General features: G+C 38.6%; 2 protein-coding genes and 1 long non-coding RNA gene across 4 annotated transcripts; 2 read left to right on the forward strand and 1 right to left on the reverse strand.

The window, feature by feature from the left end:
- Positions 1-1,701: 1,701 nt before the first annotated feature.
- Positions 1,702-3,581, forward strand: LOC147930270 (F-box/kelch-repeat protein At4g25710-like). 2 transcript variants are annotated; one of them, XM_087477850.1, is made up of 2 exons: positions 1,772-1,833; positions 2,255-3,581. In XM_087477850.1, the coding sequence occupies exons 1-2, from the start codon at positions 1,772-1,774 to the stop codon at positions 3,369-3,371; spliced, it is 1,179 nt and encodes a 392-aa protein (XP_087333976.1). In that variant the 3' UTR covers positions 3,372-3,581. The 2 variants fall into 2 exon arrangements, with proteins under 2 accessions (XP_087333975.1, XP_087333976.1); XM_087477849.1 differs by having other exon boundaries at positions 1,702-3,581.
- A 6,872-nt stretch (positions 3,582-10,453) lies between these two features.
- LOC109128111 (uncharacterized) lies at positions 10,454-10,944 on the reverse strand. Its single transcript, XR_015574157.1, has 2 exons — positions 10,816-10,944; positions 10,454-10,598 (listed from the first exon to the last, which is right to left on the reverse strand). It is a non-coding gene; the product is annotated as an uncharacterized LOC109128111 (long non-coding RNA).
- Positions 10,945-11,107: 163 nt separating this feature from the next.
- On the forward strand, positions 11,108-13,036 carry LOC104730846 (ABC transporter G family member 4). Its single transcript, XM_010450080.2, has one exon. The coding sequence runs from the start codon at positions 11,196-11,198 to the stop codon at positions 12,927-12,929; it is 1,734 nt and encodes a 577-aa protein (XP_010448382.2). The 5' UTR covers positions 11,108-11,195; the 3' UTR covers positions 12,930-13,036.
- Positions 13,037-14,987: the final 1,951 nt, after the last annotated feature.

Below are 14,987 nucleotides of genomic sequence, written 5' to 3' on the forward strand. Positions count from 1 at the left end.
TCAATTAAACGATGTTTTTTTGAAACAGAACTCACTTGGTATAAGAAGAAGAGACAAAGCAAGACTTCACAAGAAGATAAGCAGAGGATATAATACAGAACAGGGATCACCCTAGAGGCGATCGAAATGAGTAGCGATGGTAATATTCTGTACTGGCGGCGAAATAATACATGGAGGCGAAATTAGGCAACGTTGCACACACTCACTGGAAAATGTGAAAATTAATTATATCACTTATGTACCGTTTTGATTTTTAGTCTCAGTCGTTCAAATATTTTCAACATGCGAAACCGTAGAATGAACAACAGAGGTGGACAAAAATTAAAAGAGTTGATTGATAAATATATAAATTCTGTAAAGAGGCAACTCAGCAGGGTTGTGTCTTTTAGATTGTAGAGAAGCACTGTTTCGGGAAAGATCGTTCGTTTTGTTTTAACAAAAGAGGCGACTTTTACTTTTCATTCTTTTCTTCTACTTCTCAACCGTTAGATTATTATTATGACCTCAACAGTCCCTCCTCTGAATTATTAAGTTTTCTGTGATTGTATTGTAAATCCTTTAGACACGGAATCAATTAAACTAATTTGAAAAGCCTTCTTCTAAATCCTTTAGCCACAAAGACGCCGCAAACTCACTACCAACGCGTCCGTTGGTTTTGGTTGCGATTCCTTTTTTCTCACAAGTTACACACCTTCGCAGCAAAGGTTCACGATTCATTCTCATCACTCTGTTTGCTAATAGATTGCAATTCAGTTTCAAACTAATTAAAGAGTACCGGTTGTAATGGTGTCACATCTTGTTGACTATAATTAAGAGGATTTCATGATAACAAAGCCTGCATTTACAATGGCAAGTAAACGGATAATTATATATCGTCGATTCTCCGCAAATTCACTTCACACGTACATAACATAAGCAATGCAACAACATCTGTTTTGTTTTAACATCTAATCGAACATTCAAAAAAAATCTAAATATAAAATCTACACATTTGAGAATTGAAACATTAACGATACAACCATATGGCAGGCCTACTTACCATCAATGAATCGAAATCAGGGACAAACGATAGATTTGAAAAACTTAAGAAACAAAAAGTTTACAAAACAAAGATAAATGATGACTGGGTTTAGAAACTATAAGAAATATCAAAAGGGTCGAATGTATTCTGTACGAAGAAGCTGTAATAAATTTGTTAAAACACCAACGATACTCATATCTACACCACTACCAGACATACTGCTCAGTTATTGGATGAGAAGAGAGAATAAACGAATCCTTGCAGTAGTTCACGCTAACAAAAAGTATATAGATAAACCAGAACAACTGAAATGATTGAACGAATTCCAAATATATAGATCTGAAAAGAGGCAATTGAACAGGTTTTTTTACATAGAGACACGTTGATTCGGCAGGGCTAAACAAAGAGAAGCGACGATTTGAGGAAGGAAGAGAAGTACCTTTTCATTTAATAAATTAACGACATCAGTTTTGATCTAAACCGTTGGATGAGAAAATAAAATAATCTCAAGCCTTTGGATTAAAAAGATAACGTCAGCAATCCCTAAAAAATGAGTTTGCTATTATATAATATTCGGCAAAAAACTTTTTGTTTAAAATTATCAAAGTCCACGCAACGGCCCATAAAGCCCAACAAATATTTAACTTACCTGTTTTCTTCTTCCTAAAAAGATCGAGGAACCCTAAAGAACAAGTAAGAAACGACTAGGACGACGTCGACCGATCCCTAACGAGCAGCAAGTAAAAATAAATGGAGAGAAAGACAACGACTACGACGTCGTCGAACAAGAAGAAGAGGAAGACAACGACTTCGACGTCGTCGAACAAGAAGAAGAGGAAGACAACGACTACTACGCCGCAATCGACCCCAAATCCTTCACTTCCCGATGATTTGCTATTTACACGTTTGAGTGTAAAATCAAAAGTTAAAAATTATGAAAGTCGTCGGCCCATTAAAAAGCCCATAAAATATGTTAACCTAATTCGTCGATAAATATAATAAAAGAGGATAGGTGGAGAGGTGGTTGATCAACGGAGAGATCGTATCCTCGATTCCGTCAATGTCAAATCCTGGAAGCAACCGGAAGAAGAGGAAGACAATGACTACGACGTCGTCGAACAAGAAGAAGAGGAAGACAACGACTTCGACGTCGTCGAACAAGAAGAAGAAGAGGAAGGCAACGACTTCGACTTGGACGCCGCAATCGATCAAGACAACGACTTCGACGCCGCAGTCGACCCCAAACCCGTCACTTCCCGATGATTTGATATTGTTAATCATCGCACGCGTCCCAATATTATACTATCCGATTCTCTCAATGGTCTCCAAGAGCTTTCGATCTCTCCTGTCTTCACCGGGCCTTTACAAGATACGGTCACTCTTGGGACGCATGGAGAGTCGTCTCTATGTGTGCATGGATATATATCCTTTAGGATACGGCCCTGCCTGGTTCACCCTCTGCCGGAAACCTGATCGAACCCTTAGTGATAAGGAGGAGGAGATGAAGTCAAGTGGTTATGCTTTGGCTAGAGTCCCATTTCCCCATTCTCCTCTGGTCACGAATGGAAACCTCGTGGCGGTTGGTTCTGATATCTATAACCTTGGAACCCCATCCAACGGTAAAGCGTCCTCCTCTAGTGTCTGGATTCTGGATTGTACGTCTCACACGTGGCGCGAGGCTCCAAGCTTGCCAGTGGAGCTAAGTACAGTTACTGCTAGCGTCCTTGATCAAAAGATATACGTAGCAGGATGGTACAAAGTAGATGATGATGCCCCGGCGGATCATTCCATGAAGAACTCCTTCACGGTTTTAGACACAACAAAAACACAACAAGCGTGTGATCTGGTGCCTATCCATTGCAGCTTGGCACAAGGCAAGCTTATCTTCCTAAGCACATGTATTGGCGGAAAAGTCTACCTGGGGAATTGGGGAATCATGGTTGGTTACAATCCAGTGGAAGGTTGCTGGGAGGACGTTGGAGACACCATGAGTCAATATTTGCTTTCAGATTGTTTTTGCGAGATAGATGATGTTTTGTACTCGCTTGCTTCTGACCGAGTTCTGAGATGGTATGACCCTCAGGTAAGAACGTGGAGCAATGTGATGGGTTTGGTAGGACTACCCAAGTTACCTCCGGATGATCCTTTTGTTAAAATGGCTAATTATGGTGGAAAGCTAGTTGTTTTGTGGAACCGCCCTCACGTCAGTACGGATATGCTTTGGTGTGCGGAGATTGCGCTTGAAAGGCGCAATACTTGTGAAATTTGGGGGAAAGTTGAGTGGTATGATCCTATGGTTGAGGTCCCTACGTTAGTGTCTATCAACAAGGCTCTCTCTGCTACTCTCTGATGAATGTGTTTCAGAATGCTTTAACCCTCTCTGAATGCTTGAACCGTTTCATACTTTACTTTTGTATGGTGTACTCATCAGAATGCCGTCTCATACTTTTGTATGGTGTACTCCTCTTGTATGTTGTTTTATTCTATGCTACTCTAGTATGTATGCTGTTTTATTCTATGATGGTACTTTAGTATAATTATTATTGGCTTTTGATTTCGATTTGTTAAGTTTATTTATTTTTTCCTTAATTGCTCTAATTGCTTCGTTATTTTAAAGATCACTCTCTCTTTCGTAAATATAGAAGAGAACTGGTATGAACAAGAGTTTACTGTTTGTTGACAGCTGAAAGAGTTTTGTTTCTAGAGGAACCGTAACAATGACGTCTCCTCAGCCTGGTCATAGAAACGTTGTCCAGAGTTCCCATTTCCTCTTCTTTGGTTTCTCTTTTTTTTTTTTCTCTTCACGTCCGTTTGTTTCAGGTATAACACCTAAAGCAGTGGGTTCAAGGCTTCCAGCACACTGGTCTCAAGGTTGCTTTTGGCGTAACCACAGCTACCTAGCTAAGTTTTCTCTTCTTTAAAACTCCTTTCCCATCATTAACATATATTTATAATTGGCAGAATGTTTTTGCAATGTGTGTTTGGACAAAGGAAGGTTCAGAAATTGGGAAATAGACTAATAGGTGATACGCAATTTTCTGTGTAACAACTATACAAAGGCATGAGAGACTGAGATTAGTCAGCAGCCCCGTGACCTTAATTACTTACCTGCATCTCCCTCCTTTGGATTTTCTAAACAATACATTATTCACTTTTTTAGTTGATGCATGTTTTCAAATGTGTAGTAGTATATTCGTTACCGTTAGCTAGCATTATTTATGATTTAATACATATGTATATGTATTTTTTGTTTCGGTTGTAATTCTGCTTTTCCTTTTTTTTCCAGATTATAATTCTATGTGACGATCTTCCTGTTTTGTTGAAGAATGACTTCAACCATCTCCTTAAGTAAGAACTGCGTGACCTTTTTTAATCTATGAAGTCTCACTTGTTTGTTTTTAAGTTTTTACCTATGCTGTTCTGAGAAAAATCTTGCGTGCTCAACCAGACATTGAATTGTATGAAATGGGTAAACGGCTGTCCATGGATGTTAGGGCTGGTGTGAGGGAAACTACTGGTTTGCTATACTCAGTTTGTGTTCTTTGCAAGTAAATGTTGTTGATATGAAGTTTATTAATTATTTCGTGAACTACTGTTTTGATCGAATTCGATCATAGTGAATGCATTTCTATGAGAGTGGACTATAGCCATGAAACTTCGGATGTATTGCCTTCAATGAAGGAGATCGTAAGCAGTGTGCAGCACAGTGGAGAGTATGTGGAGGGAGAGAACAAAGTGTGTGCATTATTTGTGTGTCACGAGCTGAGGGGTCCAAGTGCGAGAGGTGCTGGAATTTCTCCGGCCAATTCAATTTGTTCAGACTGTTCTTGAGTACACGAGTCATGGGCACTTATGGTTACGCTGCTCCTGAGTATGTAATGACCGGTAAGTCTTGTTTTGGTTTTTGCATTTCATTCACTCCTCTGCTTATTTCTTCTCTATATGATTGAATATAGAAAGTTAGACACATGGGTTTTGCCTTCATCTGGAGCTTTTTTGGCAAGACCAAAACGTGATAGTGCTATATGAGAATATAGACTGCAAAGACTTTATCTTTTGTTGGTACCAATCCATGCGTCTGGAAATTATATCAGTTTCCAAAATGTTGAATTAGGAAAGGCTCATTCACAACCGTTGATGCCCTCGTTTCGGGGTGGCAAAGAAGGTAGATATATAAAAATAAAATAAAATAAAAATTTGAGACTCAAATGAGTAAAGAGTAGAACATGAGAAAGGATCTGATTTTGCATCCAAGCAAAAGAATTTACTAAATGAACCACAAACAATGTTTAGCTAAAGGTGAAAATTTTGCATTGAGAAAATTTACCTGTGTTATGGATGCCAAAACATGGGAACAGCTGTAAACAGCCATGGAATCCTCTTGATCTTTCTTTAGAGGTGGACCTCTTAAGTTAAGAACACTGGGAGTACCTGACCTGGATTATATAATAACTGTGTTTCATAAGTTTCAGGAAGTAAGCAAAAATAGATGTAAATGGCCTATCCCCAAGATCATACTTGATTTAGTGGGAGGAGTTGAGGATGAACAACAATCATCCTTGTGTTAGAAGCAACAGCTTCTTCTTCTTTCACAGAACAGAGCAAATGTTTACTTTGTTGTTCTGTTTTGCTGTTTTGTAAAGAACAAATCAGAGTAACAGAAACAGACCTTTTTATTGATAAAAACTTGTGTGTTTACATCATAGTTTCAATGCTTTAAATAGATAAACAACAGACGCAAATACTTGTGACGTTTAGACAATACGACATCATCGAAACATCACGACTCTTAACTAATAATTAACTTAATACATTACAAACTCAATTATCGATTAACACTCCCCCTTAATTGAGTTTGGGTCTTACTCCAAGCTTCCTCCTTAGTTCTTCAAACCTTGATCCGCCAAGTGCCTTTGTCAGAAGATCTGCAAGTTGAACTTCTCCTTCGCAAAACTTGAGTTGAATTAAACCTTTTTGTTGTGCCTCTCGAACAAAGTGATACTTGATTTCTATATGCTTGGTTCTTCGATGTTGCACTGGATTTTTGCCAATTGCAATGGCTGACTTGTTGTCACAGAAAATTTGGACACCATCTTCAATCGTAAATCCAAGTTCTTCTAGAAGTCTCTGTAGCCAAATTGCTTGGTTTGTTGCTGCACATACTGCAACATACTCTGCTTCTGCTGTTGATAGAGCCACAGTTTGCTGTTTGCTAGATTGTCAACAGAACATTCCTGATCCAAGAGTGAAAACATACCCAGATGTGCTCTTTTTGTCTTCAGTTGAGCCTCTCCAATCGCTGTCTGAGTAACCTACCAATTCTGGATTTTCAACACTTGTGAATTGAACTCCATAGTTAGATGTACCTTTGACATATCTTAAGACTCTCTTGGCTTCTTGATAGTGCTTCATGAACGGCACACTCATGTATCGTGAGAGATAAGAACTTGCAAACATCAAATCTGGCCTTGATGCACAGAAATATAAGAGACCACCAACGATGCTTCTGAACTTTCTTGGTTCACCATATTTTTCATCATCCTCTATCTTCTTTCCATTTGGTGTACGTGGAGAACTAACACTCTTGCTTCCACTCATGCCAAACTTCTCAATGAGTTTATTGGCATATTTTTCTTGTGACAGAAAAATTCCACGATCATCTTGAATTATTTCCATCCCCAGAAAATAATTTAATAGCCCCAAATCTGTCATCTCAAATTCCTTCTTCATGTCCTCCTTGAACCTTTCGATAAGTTGAGAGTTGCTTCCAGTGATTACTAAGTCATCCACGTAGAGACTTACTATCACCACATCCTTGTCTTTCTTTTTCACGTACAAGGCTGCATCATTCATGCTTCTTTGAAATCCACTTTGAAGAAAGTATGAATCGATTCTTCCGTACCAAGCTCTAGGGGCTTGTTTCAATCCGTACAAAGCCTTTCTCAGCAACAAGACTTTTTCTTCTTCTCCTTCGACTAAAAACCCAGGCGGTTGTGCGACGTAGATTTCCTCTTCGAGTTCTCCATTGAGAAATGCTCCATCTGATAAAGTCTCCACTTCTTTTGTGCAGCTAGAGCAAATATGGTCCTTATTGTATCATGTCTTGAAACAGGTGCAAATGTTTCAAGATAATCAACACCATATTGTTGAGAGAATCCTCTTGCCACTAACCTTGCTTTATACTTGATTGGTTCTCCATTTGCATTGGTCTTGATACGATAGATCCACTTCACGCTAATAACGTTTTTCTCTTTTGGTTTCTCCACAAGTTGCCATGTTCCATTTTTCTCTATCATCTTGATTTCCTCTTCCATGGCACTTCTCCATTCTCTGATCTCGGAGGCTTCATCATATGTCTGTGGTTCCTCTGTTGTGAAAAACATGCTTCATATGCTGGAATCGCTTCTTCTAGATTCACCCTAGGTGCAATTTGCATTATATTAGTGATGGACTTATATCTCTCTGGCGTTTGAGGAGATGTTGGAGCGTCTTATTCTTCATCGTGATTTAGATCACCGGGTTGAGGCAAAACTGGACTGTCGCTTATTTGTTGTTGATCTTCTTCATCTCCTTGATCTGGAAGGATATTGAGAGGAAGACAAAAGTTCTTCTTCACTTCTGTTTGTCTTTCCCAATCCCATTTCTTTCCTTCTTCAAATGCTACATCTCTCGATATTTCCACCTTCTCATTTTCTAGAATGAGCACTCTATATCCTTTGGATTTGCTGCTGTAACCAATGAACACCCCACGTTTTGCTTTTTCATCTAATTTCCTTCTGTTCTCTTTTGGCACATGAACAAAACATAGACTCCCAAAAATCTTTAGGTGACCAACTGTTGGTCTATGACCACTCCACTTCTCAATTGGCGTGATATCATCCTCCTCTATGGCTTTGGTGGGTAAACGATTCGGCAGATATGTTGATGTATAAACTGCCTCAGCCCAAAGCTTTTGAGGTAGTCCTTGGTCAGCAATCATGGTTCGTGCCATCTCCACTAGAGACCGGTTCTTACGCTCTGCAACACCGTTTTGTTGTGGAGAGTATGGAACTGTTACTTGTCTCTCGATTCCCCATTCATGACAATATGCATTGAATTCTCTTGACATGAATTCACCACCACCATCGGATCGAAGTATCTTTATCTTGTTTCCCGATTGAGTCTCCACCAAGGACTTATACTTCTTAAAGATCACAAATACTTCGGATTTGTTTTTAAGAAAGTATACCCAAGACATGTGAGTGTAGTCATCAATGAACAATAAGAAGTATCGGCTTCCATTGAGTGACTCTGTTTGCATTGGTCCGCAGACATCAGTGTGAACAATCTCAAGTTTCTCCGTTGTCTTTGTTATGGATTCCTTTGGAAATGCATCTCTTGCTTGCTTTCCATGCTTACATGCTCCACATACTTCTCGATTTGCTTGCAACTTTGGTAAGCCATCCACCATCTTTTTCTTTTGCATTTGTAGTATTCTCGAATTTTCCACATGACCCAATCTTTTATGCCATAACTCCATTTCTTCTTCTGCTTCAAGAGCTGTCATGGCATCTTCTTGAGAAGAATTCCATTTTATTGGAAAACTTTTTCGAACCATCTGAATCTCCATAATCTTTTTCCCCATAGGATCTAAGATTATACACCGCTTGTCTTCGAACATGACATGGTATCCATGAGATATTATTTGTGGAACGCTTAGTAGATTCTTCTCCAATCCTGGTACTAGAAAAACATCTTTGATGACTCGTTTTCCTTTTTTAGTCATGATAGTGATGTCTCCTTTGCCGGTTGTCATTACGACCACTCCGTTTCCGACTTTGATCGGAACGTTAATACTTCTATCCAATGTTGTGAAGTATTTTTCTTCCTTTGTCAAGTGATTGGTGCAGCCACTGTCTACCAACCAGATATCTTCTCGCGTGATTGTTGGTGTTTCTTCACTTGCACTGAACAGCATGTGAATTTCATCTTCTTCGTCTTCTTCTTCAAGACTCATATTTGCACGTTCATATTTCTTTGAACGGCAATCTCTTGAGAAATGTCCTGCTTCACCACAGTTGTAACATTTCTTCTTACTTTTGGAAACTTTCTGTTGAACACCTTTGTTCTGTTTCTTCCAACAATCAGCCTCTGCTTGATTTTCTTTTTTGCAGAAACCACACCATTTTTTGCCTTTGACATGACGTTCTCCGAATTTGGTTTCCCTTTTGAAAAAAAAATTTTGCCCTCTTGGTTGTGCATTGAATGCTCCTTCGGTCGAACTCTCATATCGTGAAACAACATGATTTTCTTGTGCTTGAAGAGTACCGATTAACTCTGTCACAGCCAAAGTTTGTAGATCCTTTGTTTGCTCCATCACGGCTACGATACTGTCGAATCTTTCAGGGAGAGAGATGAGTATCTTTTGAACGATTTGATAATCAGTTTTCTCTTCTCCATGGACCCTTAATTGATTTGCCAAATCAATTAATTTTCCCGTGAAAACTTTGATGTTTTCACTATCGTTCATCTTCAGGTTTTCATACTCTCTTCTCAGGGACTGGAGTTTGATCAATCGAACTTGGGAAGATCCTTGAAACTCAGATTCCAATGCATCCCAAGCGATTTTAGAAGTAACTGCTGGTGCTATACGCGGAAATATTTGATCCGATACTGCCGTTTGTAACAGTTGCAGCGCCATCAAATCCTTCAATGATGTGTCCTCCATGGTTTGTCTTCGTGATGCTGTATCAACATTCTCTGGCTCTGTTGGAACACCATTCTCCACTACTTCCCACAACTTCTTTATCTTCAGCATCGTCTTTATTTTGATTCTCCAGAAATCATAATTTTCTTCATCAAATATCGGAATTACTTGATGAGATGTCGTCTCCATCTTCTCTGTTTCGTTGCTTGAACTTTTTACTTGAATAGGCCCTTGAATCAGTAGGGCTCTGATACCATGTTAGAAGCAACAGCTTCTTCTTCTTTCACAGAACAGAGCAAGTGTTTACTTTGTTGTTCTGTTTTGCTGTTTTGTAAAGAACAAATCAGAGTAACAGAAACAGACCTTTTTATTGATAAAAACTTGTGTGTTTACGTCATAGTTTCGATGCTTTAAATAGATAAACAACAAACGCAAATACTTGTGACGTTTAGACAATACGACATCATCGAAACATCACGACTCTTAACTAATAATTAACTTAATACATTACAAACTCAATTATCCATTAACACCTTGCGGTAGCACCTGCTGCATTATCCCTAACAGCAAGGTATCTGGTTGTGAAAGACATATTGATATAGCAATCTACTGTCCATCTTATCCACAGAACTACTGATCCCAGGTTAGTAGCATATATAATATACAAACCATTACCGGAATTCGTAGGAAGCCTGAAATGAAAAATGTCGTCGAAAAGGAAAAAAGTAGAACATCCATAGCAAATAAAAATAGAGCTGGCATAAAATAAAAAGGCTTGCCCGTATTGTGATTGTGAAGCATCAAATAGCAATGATAATAAAGGTAACATGAACACAAGGAGCACTATATATCGAACAAAAGAGATCCACCTTCCAGTTTAACATCCTTGCTCTGCAGAGTAGAAAAAACCAAAAAAAATCTCAATGGAAAGTAACAACTACCAAGGCTTGAACCGTTTTTTTTAACCTGATAAAAAGAGTTATTGGTCTCATGATATGTCTCAAATCTAAATGATGCAATTTTCAAAGCACAATAACTATATTCACAAGTTCACAAGACTTAAGAAAAGACTTAACCAGACTTGAGGCAAGACTTCAGCAGATTTTACCAGACTTAAGGAAAGACTTCACCAAATTTGGCGCAAGAGCACAAGGAAAGACTTAACCACCAGATTGGCGTAAGAGTTCACAAGACTTCTATATTCCTAATCATCACCATCTCATCGCTGTTATATCACAGATTATATCACCGATTAGGCGATTACACATATAGTCGATAAGTTCTATGTAACGCTAAAACCAAAATGATAGAAAAGACAAAATAACGCACCAAAAGGTCAAAAAAAACAAACAAAACAAAAAAAAAAAGACTAAGAAAATGTCAGTTTCCATTGGAAAATACAAAACATTCCAAACTCAAGCATCCATAAATTCTCTTTACAACACTCACTTCCCTTCTCCATCCAACCTTTAAACCTCTCTTTCCAAGATGGAGTCATATACTTTAGCCACCTCTTCCATTTCCTACGCCAAACCCCTTTCACCCTACTTCCTCACGGCGGAGCAACCTTCTTACATCCTCCGAAACATCAGTCTCACTTCTCATCCTTCCCAAATCCTCGCCATTGTTGGCCCTAGCGGCGCCGGAAAATCAACTCTTCTCGACATCCTGGCCGCAAGAACCTCTCCCACCTCAGGATCAATCCTCCTCAACTCCGTCCCTATTAACCCTTCTTCTTACCGGAAAATATCTTCCTACGTTCCTCAACACGACGCCTTCTTCCCTCTTCTCACCGTCTCCGAGACCTTCACTTTCTCGGCCTCCCTCTTGCTACCAAAAGACCCATTAAAAGTCTCCAATGCCGTTGCTTCTCTCCTCAGAGAACTAAACCTAACACATCTTGCACATACAAGACTTGGTCAAGGCTTGTCCGGTGGTGAACGCAGGAGGGTTTCGATTGGTCTAAGTCTTCTTCACGATCCAGAATTTTTACTCCTCGACGAACCCACCTCGGGTTTAGACAGCAAATCTGCTTCCGATGTCGTTCAAATTCTCAAGTCTATTGCTACGTCGAGACAACGGATCGTGATCTTGTCCATACACCAACCTAGTTTCAAGATCCTGTCTCTCATCGATCGCGTATTACTTCTTTCCAAAGGAACCGTTGTATACCATGGAAGGCTTGACTCACTTGAAGCTTTCTTGCTCTCCAAGGGATTCACGGTTCCTCCTCAGCTGAATTCTCTTGAGTACGCTGTGGAGATACTTCAGAGCCTCCAAGATCCATACGAAAACGCCAGCATTGCTCTCCCAGACCATTTCCCTGAGAGTAAAAAACAGAACACAAAACATAGCATTGTTCGATATAAAAGCTCGAGACTTACCGAAATAAGCCTTCTTTCTAGAAGGTTTTGGAAGATCATATACCGTACGAGACAGTTGCTTCTAACCAACATCTTAGAAGCTCTTGTAGTCGGTCTTGTCTTAGGCACTATCTACCTTAATATTGGAACCGGCAAAGAAGGAATCCAAAAGCGATTCGGCCTTTTCGCATTCACCCTCACGTTCCTCCTCTCTTCGACTACCCAAACCCTTCCAATATTCATTGATGAGCGACCAATTCTTCTCCGAGAAACCTCGAGCGGACTCTACAGACTCTCCTCTCACATACTTGCAACCACCTTGGCTTTCTTGCCCTACTTGCTCCTCATCGCAGTCATCTACTCTGTCTCACTCTATTTTCTTGTAGGTCTCTGCCCGTCATGGCAAGCTTTCGCCTACTTTGTGCTCGTTATCTGGATCATTGTCCTAATGGCAAACTCTTTTGTGCTTTTCTTGAGCTCCCTTGCGCCTAACTACATTGCTGGAACATCTTTAGTGACCATTCTTCTGGCGGCATTCTTCTTGTTCTCTGGTTACTTTATCTCTAAAGAGAGTCTTCCCAAGTATTGGCTCTTCATGTATTTTTTCTCGATGTATAAGTATGCATTGGACGCACTTCTGATAAATGAATACTCGTGTCTGGTCAACAAGTGCCTAGTCTGGTTTGAGGAAGCTCCTGTGAAAAGCTGCATAGTTACTGGCGGTGACGTGTTAGACAAGAAAGGGCTTCATGAGAGACAGAGGTGGTTTAATGTTTATGTATTGTTAGGGTTCTTCGTACTCTATCGTGTTCTGTGTTTTCTTGTTTTACTCAAAAGGGTTTCTGGTTCCAAGAGATAATTTTTTATTTTCATTTTTTTGCTTAAATTTGTAATTTTGTATAAGTGATTTTCTTGTTCCTTCAGATTTCATGGTATATATTACACAAACTCTTTTGTACTTCATAAGGACAATTATGAATACTGTTTTACTCGATATCCAATGAGCTTCACATAATGTCACGAGAAAACCAATATATCTATTTGATGTGACCATCTAGCCTAGTATGATTGACTGAATCAATTAAATAATGACTCTCGATCAGAGACAGAGAGAAGGGTTACGGTTAACGTAATATAGAGAATCAATTGGAATAAGGGACAGGAGGAGCCATGTTCGTGTGATTTGTAGGTTGGACAAAATATGAGGAGATATATTAGGAGATCTTGGAGATTACGAGATTACGAGATCGAGTTAAATGGAAAGTTAATATTTGTGTAATATTCTTCTATTGTTAAATAAGTATATTTACCATTATTGAATATGTAAATAATTTGTTAGACAAGTTGTATCTCTTATATAAATATAAGCATAAAGGTTAATGAATAAAATGAGAAAAACTATTCTACTACTAAGGTTTCCTCCAAATTTATCATGGTATCAGAGCCAAGATCCATTTTGATGTGGTTTATGGTTCCGTTACGTTAGCTTCAGCAAAAGAAAAAAAAAAAATTGTGTTTCGTCTCTTCTTTTATTTTGACCTTCCTCCATCGCTTCTTCTTTTAACGTTGGAGTCTTTCTTTCTTTTTTTTGTTCTAATTGTGAGTTGGTGATGAGATTTTATCCAATCTCCATGGACTATTTAAAAAAAAAAAAAAAAAATCTGGAATTTTGTTTTCACACACACACGTGAGTGTGTTGTCTTGTGTGGCCATGATGTGGCTGGTGGTGGTGACTATGAATATTAGCCAAGACGTATGGTGGTGTTCGGCCTGTTGGCCAAGTGAAAAAAAAAAAAAAAAGAAAAAGAATGGTGTTTGTCTCTTGTATAAGAGATTTGGGCATAATAGCATGTGCTACTTTACCTATCGTCATGTGGTTTCTTTGTTTTACTTCGATAGAGCCACGACGATGACTTTGACTTCGACGGATAAGATGCTGATCCGGCGATGATGAATTCAAATTCGACCATGACTACACAAGTTTCTTCATGAACAAGAAGTTCGAAGAACAATCCAAACTTGTGATTTTAAATCGATGGAGATTGACTCTATGACTGAGTATAAATGCCACGAAGATGACTTTACGGCCGAGTATAAACGCCGATGACCTTACGACCGGGTATAAACTTCGATGATGATTTTGAAGACTTGTCCAATCTCATACGTGTTACCACGTATGAGCTTGCGGGAGGGTATTAGGAGATCTTGGAGATTACGAGATCGAGTTAAATGGAAAGTTAATATTTGTGTAATATTTTTCTATTGTTAAATAAGTATATTTACCATTATTGAATATGTAAATAATTTGTTAGACAAGTTGTATCTCTTATATAAATATAAGCATAAAGGTTAATGAATAAAATGAGAGAAACTATTCTACTACTAAGGTTTCCTCCAAATTTATCAAGATATGTCACGGGAAACCACATCTACTCTAAGAAACAACAATAGTTTATATGCCTTTTGTTGTAAAAGTACAGTATGTACAAATTTAAACAAAAGGGTCTATTATAAAATTTCAGTTGTGATTTGGATTCAAGATGTTGAGAGCACCAATTAGCTATTTTGTAGTATTAGTCTAGTACCATTTTTCTATTTTAGTAGCCGTGTCTTTAAGCGATGTTAGATGATTTCATCTATTACTGTTGCAGATCCTAGACTTTTTACTTTGGGACCATCAATTCATGCGTTTGGTTGTCCAAAACAAACACTGAGCTACTTTTTTAATACTCAGTCACAATGTTAAAAGTTTAAAAGGTTTTGGTTAACAAGTTAGGATTCATGATGTTGACAAAAATTAAAGTAGAATTGTGGTCAAGTTGATATACAAAAATGCTACTTCTCGTTTGTATTTTCATGAGTTCACGGACATGCAACCTCATTGGTCGCCCGTGAGCATTTTTGTTTAACATAACAA

This window comes from Camelina sativa, chromosome 12 (assembly GCF_030686135.1).
Source record: "Camelina sativa cultivar CO46 ecotype springtype chromosome 12, ASM3068613v1".
Lineage (NCBI taxonomy): Eukaryota > Viridiplantae > Streptophyta > Magnoliopsida > Brassicales > Brassicaceae > Camelina > Camelina sativa.

Coding starts and splice junctions, on each gene's coding strand:
- LOC147930270 (XM_087477849.1), top strand. CDS start 2,082: ATGTCAAATCCTGGAAGCAACCGGAAGAAGAGGAAGACAATGACTACG.
- LOC104730846 (XM_010450080.2), top strand. CDS start 11,196: ATGGAGTCATATACTTTAGCCACCTCTTCCATTTCCTACGCCAAACCC.